The sequence below is a fragment of the Amblyraja radiata genome, chromosome 7 (assembly GCF_010909765.2).
Source record: "Amblyraja radiata isolate CabotCenter1 chromosome 7, sAmbRad1.1.pri, whole genome shotgun sequence".
Taxonomy (NCBI): domain Eukaryota; kingdom Metazoa; phylum Chordata; class Chondrichthyes; order Rajiformes; family Rajidae; genus Amblyraja; species Amblyraja radiata.
Genome location: NC_045962.1, coordinates 34,569,026 through 34,581,280, shown reverse-complemented (window position 1 = coordinate 34,581,280; position 12,255 = coordinate 34,569,026). Strand labels below are relative to the sequence as shown.

General features: G+C 43.8%; 1 protein-coding gene across 1 annotated transcript in view; it reads left to right on the top strand.

Annotated features, from left to right (window-relative positions):
• pla2r1 (phospholipase A2 receptor 1) overlaps positions 1–12,255 on the top strand; it is a 71,204-nt gene that overhangs the window by 45,554 nt on the left and 13,395 nt on the right. The window contains exons 18-23 of the mRNA XM_033024135.1: positions 320–387; positions 477–580; positions 5,474–5,616; positions 6,742–6,859; positions 8,450–8,604; positions 10,172–10,322. Of these exons, the coding sequence (XP_032880026.1) occupies positions 320–387; positions 477–580; positions 5,474–5,616; positions 6,742–6,859; positions 8,450–8,604; positions 10,172–10,322 (739 nt within the window). The remainder of the gene's footprint in view (positions 1–319; positions 388–476; positions 581–5,473; positions 5,617–6,741; positions 6,860–8,449; positions 8,605–10,171; positions 10,323–12,255) is intronic.

The window sequence follows — 12,255 nt, the reverse complement described above, 5'->3', positions numbered from 1 at the left end:
TGACCAGGGAAGAGACTTGAACTTTATTTCACCTTTCATCACAGTGAGGAATGTGTAGGAGTCACTGTGGTGGATGTTCATGTTAAAATGTGTTTTGGGTGATTTGATGCTTCTATTTGTGTGACTGACTTGGCAAATGAAATTCCTCGTATGTTGCAAAACATACTTGGCAAATAAAGTACGATTCTGATTCTGATTCTGTTACCTCTTGGCTTTTTTTTGGACTGATTATTATTTGATGTTGTCATGTTCCAGAAAGCAGACAAAAGGGACGTGTTTTTGCAGTATTATGTCATGAAATGTTTAATGTTTTCCGCAGCTCTTAGCAAATGGGCATGAAAAGTGGTGGATTGGGTTATACGCAGAAAATCCCAAAACTGGATTCCGGTAAGGATGAACAGTCAAAACATTTTTTGAAACATCCTTTATCAATTATTCACGATTATTATCCAAGGAAATGCTTCATTTGTCTCCAGCTGGACAGATGATTCACCTTTGTATTACAACAACTGGGATGTCAACTATCCGAGCCTTTTACACAAGCGTAGTGGCAGATGCGTTTATCTGTCAGCAAAAACAGGTAATTATTCCATTAAACCAGTCAATACATTTGCCACTTTACTGTCTGGTGAGATAATTGTTCTAGTTATAAAATGGGAGAGTACTAGGTATCGGTCGTTAACATAGAGCAATAGTTAAGAGATGCAAGGCGGCACAGCGGAAGAGTTGCAGCTTCACAGCGGCAGAAAGCCGGGTTCGATCCTGACTACAGGTGCTGTCTGTAGGGAGTTTACACGTTCTCCCTGTGACCGTTTGGATTTTCCCCGGGTGCTCTGGTTTCCTCCCACATTCCAAAGACGTGCAGGTTTGTAGGTTAATTGGCTTCTGTAAATTGTAATTTGTCCCTGGGTTGCAGGAATGTGCTACTGTGTACGGGGTGATCGCTGGTCGGCGCAGATTCGGTAGGCTGAAGGGCCTGTTCCCACACTGTATCTTTAAAGTCTAAAATCTAATATCATAAGTCCACAATTACACACGTCACATCAGTCTGCCACAATATGGAAAAATATTGCCTAATTTGAAAGCAAAATGCTGGAGGAACTCAGCGGGTCAGGCAGCAACTGTGGAGGGAATGGACAGGCAAAGTTTCTGGTCGGGATCTTTCTTCAGGCTGTGGAGGGAAACCTCACTTTATACTTCCATCTGGGAATACCTGTGTCATTGTCCTTAATTTAGGTACTATTCCCGCCACAGATGATACCTGACCCACAGAGTTCTTCCAGCACCAGGGCCGGCCTTAGGAGATGCGGGGCCCAATTGGGAAAATTTTTCATAGAAATATAATAAATAATTATAAATGAGTCACGTGTCGTGAGTAATATGACAATTCGGGGGAGAGTTCCTTTCACAGCGTGTGGGGAGTCTAGCCAGGGGTAAAGTTGCGGGGAGGGCAGGAGCGTTGAGAAGGGGGGGTCGGGTTCTTTTACAGCCGCTTCCCACTTTACAGCCACTTCCCATCAGCTGCTAGCAATGAGGGATAGACTTGGCTATAACTCAGTACAGCAACATCGTTCTTGATGTTGCTGTACTGAGGGATAACAAAGTCTATCTTTCTTGGCTAACAGCCTAACCTTCGACCTCCAAGATGCAGGTACATTTTCTAGCAATGTTACAAAATTTTGAGATTTTAAAGATCAAGTCTACAATTTATCCCACCAGATAAAGCATAAAAATAAGTTTAATTTGACGTCTAATTCACTTTCATATCACATTCATTCAATGTGATCATGGCTGATCATCCATAATCAGTACCCCGTTCCTGCCTTCTCCCCATATCCCCTGACTCCGATATTTTTAAGAGCCCTATCTAGCTCTCTCTTGAAAGCATCCAGAGAACCTGCCTCCACCGCCCTCTCAGGCAGAGAATTCCACACTCATCACTCTCTGTGTGAAAAAGTATTTCCTCGTCTCCGTTCTAAATGGCTTACTCCTTATTCTTAAACTGTGGCCCCCGGTTCTGGACTCCCCCAACATCGGGAACATGTTTCCTGCCTCTAGTGTGTCCAAGCCCTTAACAATCTTATATGTTTCAATGAGATCCCCTCTTATCCTTCTAAACTCCAGAATGTACAAGCTCAGCCGCTCCATTCTCTCAGCATATGACAGTCCCGCCATCCCGGGAATTAACCTTGTAAACCTACGCTGCACTCCCTCAATAGCAAGAATGTCCTTCCTCAAATTAATGGACCAAAACTGCACACAATACTCCAGGTGCAGTCTCACTAGAACTCTGTACAACTGCAGAAGGACCTCTTTGCTCCTATATTAGATTCCTCTGTTATAAATGCCAACATGCCATTTCTTAGCGCTAACGGCAGGTACTCGGGAAACGTGGTAACTCGTGAAGATTTTTCAACGTTGAAAAATGTCCACGAGTAAAATATACTCAGGATGTAAAGATTTGATACTTTTTAACACGTAGGCAAGTCGAAAGTTGTATTTTATTTCAAAGTGGGAATTTGAAGATAGGGACAGAGATGTTACACAGAGATTTTAAGCTCTTTGGTGAACTCGCACAGTGGGACAGGGCTTGAGGCAGCATCTATGGAGGAAGGAAATAGCCGTGTCTGAAGACGTTGCATATTTCCTTTGCTCCATAGATGCTGCCTCACCCGCTAAGTTTCTCCAGCATTTTTGTCTACTGCAGAACGTCAATGATTCCGCGATTGCCGAACTAGCTAGAGAGAGAGGTGGGGAACGGGAGAGAGAGAGCGCGCGAGAGAGAGAGAGAGGGAGGGAGAGAGCGAAAGACAGAGAGACACAACGTGGGTCGGTAGGTAAATTAAATTACTAACCTGCTGCAGACCAAGAATCTCACCAAGAAGTCCTCAATCATGATGGTCAGTTTTAAGAAATTCTCAGTGTGTCATTAATGCATCGATCTACATTCCTCAGTAAATGTAATTATGTTTTGAAGAAGTGTTAATGACGCCGCGTGAATTGTATTCAAAGGAACGCAGCGTCATTAATACTTCTTCAAAAACACAATTACATTAACTGATGTGGATCGATGCATTGATGACGCATTGGATAACTACTTGTTAACTACTGGCTGTTAACAAGTGCTACAGTAGCAGTTAACACATCATTTGTGTCTGATGGCTGTGCAGCGCTTCTTATCCATGTTCGTTTTGTAAAAAAATCTGTATGGCGAATGTTTTTTTTTTAAATCTTTATTTAACAAAGCAAATTTGTATTTCCATATGAAATACGGAAAATTAACACCGGGCCTCCCTTGGGCGCGGGACCCAATTTGGAAAAATCGGTTCAATTGGCCTAAGGCCGGCCCTGGGTATATGGAATGAGCTGCCAAAGGAGGTGGTTGAGGCAGGTACTATAACAATATTTAAAAGGACAGCTATGTGGACAGGAAAGTTTGGAGATATATGGGCCAAATGCAGGGAAATAGGACTAGCTTTGATGGGGCATCTTGGTTGGCATGGACAGATTAGGCTGAAGGGCCTAATTCCATTCTGTATGACTTTATATGACATCATTAAGTAGACATTAAGTTTATTACAGTACAATGTTTTTTCAATTATGCACCGGAGAATTCTTGTTGGATGGGGCATCTTGGTTGGCGTGGACGAGTTGGGCTGAAGGGCGTTTCTTTGCTATATGACTCTATTTAGTCTGTTGAAGTGTAGCATTGCACAGGGCTTCGAGCTCTAACTAACCGAGCCTGATACTGCATCCTTCTAATCTCCTAAAAATGAAAATTCTGACAAAGATTAGTTTAATTTGACATCATGTTTGACACAGACACTGTGTGCTGTTCTTTTCTATGTTCTATTCCACTGTGTCAACTGTGTAATCTAATTCAGTGAATTATCTGGAATTTGGAAAATATCAAGTTATTCTGAGTAACTAGGAAGGAATGGCAGATGCTGGTTCACACCGAGGATAGGTGCAAAATGCTGAGTAACTCAGCGGGTCAGATAGCATCACTGGAGTAAAGGAATAGTTTACGCTTTGGGTTTCAAAGGTCCAGTGATATGCGAATTACCAGACAGCCGTACTAAAAAAGCAACAAGACACACAACTACATAAAAGTTAACATAAACATCCACCACTGCGGATTCCCCACAATCCTCACTGTGATGGAAGGCAATAAAGTCTAATCTTCTTCCCTCATTTTTCTCCCGCGATTGGGGCAGTCGAACCATCCGTCGGGGCAATCGAAGCTCCCGCAGCTGGTGATCAAAGCTGCCGCGTTGGGGCGATCAAAGCTCCCACAGCCGGCAGTTGAACCTCCTGGGCCGGGACCATTCGAACCTCCCGCGTCGGGGCATTCGAACCTCCTGCATCGGGGCGGTCGAAGCTCCTGCGGCTTTGAGTTCCCAAACTCCGCCTCTGACCAGAGACCATGGGCTCCACGATGTTATAGTCCACAGCCACCCGCGGTAGAGCTCGGAGGTCGATCCCTGACAAAGGGATCGCAGGCTACATGATGTTAAAGTCCTGCACACTCTCGCAATGGAACTCTCGAAATCGGTGTCCAGCAAAGGTCGCCAACTCCTCGATGTTAGGCCGTATTGCGGACGGAGATACGATACAGAAAAAATTGCATCTCCGTTGTGGTAAGAGATTAAAAACGGTTTCCCCCAACCCCCACATAAAACAAGCTAAAGAACACTAAAAACACACATATAACACATACTAAAAAACAACAAAGAAGAGAGGGACAGACAGACTGTTGGCGATGCCCTTCTTCAGACTGAGTCGGGGATAGGGAAACAAGGGGTATGAAAAGGTACAGAACAGATCAGAGCGATACCAATGACCAAAGAGCCCACAATGGTCCATTGTTAGCTGTGGAGGTCATGATAATGAGGGGGTACAGACAGTAAAACTAGCAGGACAATTAGGGTGGGGAGGGATAGAGAGGGGATGCAAGGGTTACTTGAAATTAGAGAAATCAATACCACTGGGTTGTAAGCTGCTCAAGCGACATTTGAGGTGCTGTTCCTCCATTTTGCTTGTGGCTTCACACTGACAGTGGAGGTGGCCCAGGAAAGAAAGGTCAAGTATGAGAATGGGAAGCGGTTTAAATGTTTGGCATTTCTGAATAAATGTGGTTGCAAAATTTTACCTGCTTCCGTAGAAACGCATTGGACACACCAGGAGTGGGAATTTCCCGTCCTGACCTGACCTGGCCTCCATACTCCATCAGTCTGAAGAAGGGTCTCGACCCTCAATGTCACCCATTCCTTTTCTCCGAGATGCTGCCTGTCCCGCTGAGTTATTCCAGCATTTTGTGTGTACCTCTGAATGACAGAAGCTGAGATTAAGGATGGGCAGTGATTTTAAAAAACAGTGGAGTCCGTTTCAGAGGCTTTAAATCCACTTCCTAGTCTGATTATGTCGGAATGCCGTACAGTAATTTTACGCTTGTTTGCATCTGTACCCACAGGGCGATGGGGTGACAGCAAGTGCTTTCTGTCTCTTCCTTTCATCTGTAAACGTCACAATATATCACTCGTAGAGGTTCCAACGGTCGATCGTTACCTGCCCGACATCTCGTGCCCAAAAGGATGGCTTTATTTTGAAAATAAGGTGATTTTAGCTGTAGAATATTTTTGACAGCTGTATTTTGTGGACTAAACAGTCTTAACACAGACTTTACAGTAAGGAAACAGGCCCTTCGGCCCACCGAGTCCACACCGACCAGCGATCATCCTGCACACTGATGCCCCTGTCCCACTTAGGAAACCTGAACGGAAACCTCTGGAGACTTTGCACCCCACCTAAGGTTTCCATGCGGTTCCCAGAGGTTTTTGTCAGTCTCCCTACCTGCTTCCACTACCTGCAACCTCCGGGAACCGCACGGAAACCTTGGGTGGGGCGCAAAGTCTCCAGAGATTTCCGTTCAGGTTTCCGAAGTGGGACAGGGGCTTAACACTATCCTACACAATAGGGACAATTTACAATTTTACCAAAGCTATAAACCTGCACATCCCTGGAGGAAGCCGGAGCACCCAGAGAAAACCCATGCGGTCACAGGGAGAACATACAAACTCCATACAGACAGCATCAGTAGTCAGGATCGAACGCTGATCTCTGGTGCTGTAAGGCAGCAACTCTACCACAGTACCACCGTGCCACCCATTAGGCTGAGAATATATATTTAATTGTGAGACCAGTTAAATCATTATTGCAACTTTCATTATTTTAAGGCAACAAGCTCCCTATTATATATAGATAATTAAATTGCAACTGCTATTTTTTGTCTTAACAAATGGTGGTTGATTGATTGAAAGATATTGTATGGAAACAGGCCCTTCGGCCCACCGTGTCCACGCAAACCATCGGTCACCCATACACACCAGTAATCCCACCTTCTCATCCAGTCCCCACACTAGGGGCAATTTAGAGGCCTATTAACTTACAAACTTGCACGTCTTTAGGATGTGGGAGGAAACCGGATCATGCGGAGGGAACACTCAGCCACAGGGAGAACGTGGAAACTCCACACAGACAGCATTCAGTTCCGATGCATGGTGTCACCATCCAATATAATGTGTTAAATGTCAGTGATATTAGATTAATTTCTCAGCGGTAGATTCTACTTTTCATAGCTAAATTGAACTGCACTTAGCATTTTCAGAATAATTACTTGTGATTCAAAGATTGCAGCGTAAAGAAATACTTTACTTGTGGCTTTTGTTGTTCTTGTTACAGTGTTTCCTGGTTTATGTACCAAAGGACAAGAGACAACTAAAGCATTGGTATTCCTCTCAAATGTTTTGTACAATACATGGAGGCAACCTCGCTACAATAGAAAATGAGATAGAACAAGGTAATTAAAAGTGGCTGCAGGTCCACCAGTGATTTTTCGGCACCCTTGGTTCCAGAGCCTTGCCCGGATTATCCGTTTTGCCAGACCAACAGAGGTCAATTAATAATGATACAACAATACACCTCTGACCCACTAATCACACCCTGCTAGAAACTTCAATAAAACAAATATTAAATGTGCTTACACTTGACAACATGACTGCCACTTGGACCTTACTTAGAAGCCATGGCTAGGGTTTAACGTAAGCAAAATAAGTAAAGGATTGCACAAAACCAAGGGACCGCCACCAACAACTACAGATGTAAGCAAATAACTCTTTTGGGATGGAGGGACACGTCTCGAAAGAGTGCGTGCCACAAGCAGCGCCTTCTGTGGCCGCCCAGGGAATTTCAACTGCTAAATCTAACAAAGATTTAGATTTAGCTCCCAGGGCTAAAGGAATCCAGGGATATGGGGAAAAAGCAGGAATGGGGTACTGATTTTAGATGATCAGCCATCATCATATTGAATGGTGGTGCAGGCTCAAAGGGCCGTATGGCCTCCTCGTGCACCTATTTTTCTATGTTTCTAACTTGCCCATGCCGATCAACATGTTCCATCTACACTAGTCCCACCTGCCTACATTTGGCCCATATCCCTCTAAACCTGTCCTATCCATGAGCTTGTCTAAATATTTCTTAAACATTGTGATAGTACCTGCCTCAACCACCCCTACCAGCAACCCGTTACATACACCTACCACCCTTTGTGTGAAAATGTTCCTATTAAATCTTTCCCCCCCACCAGATTAAAGGAGGTGCCAGACCATCAGTTGCCAGAAAACCAGTGGTGGACCTGTAATATAATTTAGATCTGTTTTTGGTTTAATCGTCGGTGCCTAAATTAAGGACAGTGACACAGGTATTCTCAGATGGAACTATAGAGTAAGTTACTCTCCACAGTCTGAAGAAAGGTCCCGACCCGAAGCGCCGTCTGTCCATTTCCTCCACAGATGCTGCCCAACCTGCTGAGTTCGTCCAGCACTTTCATTTCTGCTCATGATTCCAACATCTGTGGATCCTTGTGTCTCGATTTCCCTCCACTGATGGGACTTGTGATCCCAAGCCTGGAGAGTTGGTTCCACAGTCTCCAACAGTTTACAGAAGCCAATTAACCTACAAACCTGCAAGTCTTTGGAATGTGGGAGGAAACCAGAGCTCCCGGAAAATATACATGCGGTCACAGGTAGAACGTACAAACAACGTATAGACAGCACCTGTCGTCATAATCGAACCCAGATTCTCGCGCCCTGAGGCAGCAACTCGAACTCTGTACTCACTGTGCTGCTTCTGGATAGAAAAGTTACAAATGGAAAAATACTTACCAAGACTATGTTTCAGGTTAGTCCTGACCCGAAATGGCACCTGTCCATTCCCTCCACTGATTCTACTTGACTCACTGAGTTCCTCCAGCGCTTTGTGCTTTACTTTTGTGTTTTGGTCTGGAATTGATGACTTGTTTGTCCTTATGCATGTCGGTAAGCAACAATTATTACTGCAGCCATTGGCAGTGAAGCCTGAGATTACATTATTTTCTTTTTTTAATTTACAGCGTTTTTAACCATCCAGCTCCTGGAAAGATCAACTAGTGTGTGGATAGGTCTGCACAGTGATAACTTTGAACGATGGGTGAATGGGAAGCCTGTGAAGTATACAAACTGGTTACCCAATGAGCCAGCGCGAGATGCTGCAGATCCTTATGATCCCGTGAGTTTCTTTTAAATGATTTGTCCCACCCTGGTCATTCCTCTTCCTTCCGGCTCCTACACCTATTTTACTATGTTTCTAACTTGCCCATGCAAGGTACAGAAGCTTGAAACCACCGCCAGACTCAGGAACAGCTTCTTCCCCTCTCTTATCAGACTTCTGAACAGTCCTTCCATAAGCTAGCGTACTGTCCGATTCACCTCTACCCCATTGCGGACATTAGACTTTGTCTGTGGAATTGATGCACTACAATGCTGAGAACTATATTCTGCACTCTGTATATTTATCCCTTTTGTCTACCTATTGTACTTAAAGAGAGACACAAAATGCTGAAGTAACTTGGCAGGTTAGGCAGCATCACTAGAGAAAAAGAGTAGGTGACATTTTGGGTCAGAACCCTTCTTCAGACTGAAAAAAGGGTTCTGACCCAAAACGTCACCAACTCTTTTTCAGGTTTTATAATTTACTTTAACCTTAATGAAGAGTCCAGACCCGAAACATCACCAGTCCATTCCCTCCACAGATGCTGCATGACCTGCTGAGTTCCTCCAGCACTTTGTGTTTTGTTTATGATCCCTCCATCTGCAGTCCCTTGTGTCTCTACTTCCCTTTCTTTTCTTCTTTTTCCATCTCAGGCAGATAGATTAATAATCAACGTATGTTATACATCCTTTTCCATCCTTTTGGCTCACACCCTCCGTCTTTTCATCTCTGGCCTTTGTCCAACCACCTGCCGATCAAACCTCCCCCTCACCCGCATCAACCTATTACATACCAGGCTTTGTTCTGCACCTCCTCTCTTCCCACTTTCTTCCCCATCTCCCTCTTCCCCCCCACTACAATCAGTCTGAAGAAGATCCCGACCCGAAACATCACCTACCTATGTTCCCCAGAGATGCTACCTGACCCGCTGAGTTACTCCAGCACTTTGAGTCATATGTTATAAACCTGCAGATTTCCCCCTGCTTTGCAATTACACGTTGACCATATTTCCTCAACTACTCAACTACACTTCTTCCCTCCCCTGGAACAACTCCGTTCTATGCTCCCATTGCTCCGTCTCTACTGGTTTGCCTCCAATAACAATTTATTTTAACCTACCTGCATCTCTGATGCCTTACTCCTTTCTGGAACATGCCTTTCCCTTTATTGTAGCTAATGGAGTCTTTGGCCATCTCATCCACCGCCCATACATAGAGTTATACAGCGTGGAAACAGGCCCTTCGGCCCAACTTGCCCATGCCGACCAACATGCCCCATCTACACGTCACATCTGTCTGAATTTGGGCCATATCCCTCCAAACCTTTCTTATCCATGTACCTGCCTAAATGTTTCTTAAACGTCACGATAGTACCTGCCTCAACTACCTTCTCCAGCAGCACATACCATACACCTACCGTTCCTTTTGCGACAAGGTTACCCCTCGGGTTCCTATTAAAGCTTAATAGGATCTTAATTAAATCCTATTAAATCTTTCCCCCCACACTTTATACCACTGTTCTCACTCCTTCTGGCAGAGCAACATGAGCAAAAGGTAATTCCAGCATTTTTTAAATTTACTTGCAGACTTCCGAACACAATAACAGCCCTGTTTTACAAGAGGAGGCAAAAAGGTGTGCGTTATTGTCTAACAGTCATGCTCATCATTCTACAGGGAGGTGGTACACAAGCATTTGCAATACAAATCGGTATGGTTTTGTTTGTCAGAAAGCTCCAGGTAAAGTGCTTCAACTAAATTGTCAATCCGATTTTAAAGGAAAAAGAAATAAATGAAGTAATATATTTAACGTGCCAAATAGAAACAATCTTTTAATTCCAATACTTGGAAATTGATATCCCAAAGAGATCTTGTTAACCATTGAGCTTTATCTGTGATTTACTATTGTATTGTTCATCGAGGTTTAAATCTATGTTTGTTTATTTCGAAGATGCAGAGATTTAAATTATCATTGAGTGTGTGAAAGGAATCTATTCTAGCAGAGTCTGAAATCTTGATCACCTTAATTTATAGATCCTGGTTTTATAGATTATAGCTTTATACCGAAGATAGACACAAAGTGCTGGAGTAACAGCGGGTCAGGCAGCATTTCTGGAGAAAATAAATAAGTGACGTTTCGGAACCCTTTCATTGGTTTAAGATGGGAGAGGAAAGATTTTGTACGAACCTGAGGAGCAACGTTTTCACTCGGTGTATGAAACAAGCTGTCAGAGAAGGTAGTTGAGGCAGATAGTATGACAACATTTAAAGGACAAGTGCGTGTATAGGAAAGGTTTAGAGGGATATGGACCAAACATGGGTAAATTAGCTTAGATCGACATCTTGGTCGACATGGACAAGTTGGGCCAAAGAGCCTGTTTCTGTGCTGTATGACCCTGTGACTCTATAGGGCAACATTAAACAGCCACTAAAGTTTATTATAGGACACAACATTTTTTCTAAGTATGTACTAGAGAATTCTTGTTTTTGTAAAATCCAGCAAGTTTTTAAACTGAGGTCTACTCTTGTGTGCTTTTTCTGGTGTGATGTGACGTGTTGATTTAATGTAGTACAGGACGGCTCAGCAATGCAGCTGGTAGAGCTGCTGCCTCACAGCGCCAGAGACCCGGGTTCGATCCTGACCTCGGGTGCTGTCTATGTGGGGAATTTGCACATTCTCCCTGTGACCACATGGGTTTCCTCCAGGTGTTCCGGTTTCCTCCCACATCGCAAAGATGTGCGGGTTTGTAGGTTAATTGATCCTGTGAAAATTGCCCCTTGTGTAGGGAGTGGATGCGAAAGCGGAACAACATAGAACTAGTGCGATGGTCGGTGTAAACTCAGCGGGCTGAGGGACCTAAAATTGCTGGAGAAACTCAGCGGGTGCAGCAGCATCTATGGAGCGAAGGAGGGACCTGTTTCTCTGCGGTATCTCTAAACTAAACTGGACTTTTCTTTCCAAGTATGCATGGGGAAATTCTGGTTTTGTAGGAATCCAGTAAGTTGTTGAACTGAGATTAGTGGTTTGGGTTCTGTGGTGTGACATGTGTTAATTGCATCTATGCCTAAAGCCGTAGGATATTGCAGAATAGTTTTTATTCCTGTTTAAACGCCTGTTCCTGCTGAGGAAACTCAGGAGCTTTGATGTCAGACAGGACATTTTAACAGCTGTCTATAAATCACTTATAGAATCTGTACTCACCTTTAACATCACATCCTGGTTCACCCTCACCTCTGTCAAAGACAAATCAAAGCTTTCCCGGATCATTAATCAAGCAAGCAAAATAACTGGCAAAACTCAAAATCAATTATCAGTACTCCACACCCAGGCAGTTAAAAGGAAAGCCAACCTCATTACACAGGATCCCACCCACCCCCTGCACAAGTCCTTCCAACTTCTGCCATCAGGCCGCCGATATAAAGTCCCCCTATCCAAGAAAAACATCCACAAAAACTCATTCATACCCATTGCCATAAACAGTTTAAATAAAAAATGAACAAGGGACAAATTAACCCTGACGCACTGTCACTTTACACGTATCCACAACTTTTATCTTGTCTATATTTACAGTTTTTAATCTTTATACTTGCTTTTAAGATCTATACACACTGTGTGTGCTCGCAGAAATCTGTGTTGTATGACTGCTTATCAGTACATTGTCCTGGTTGTATG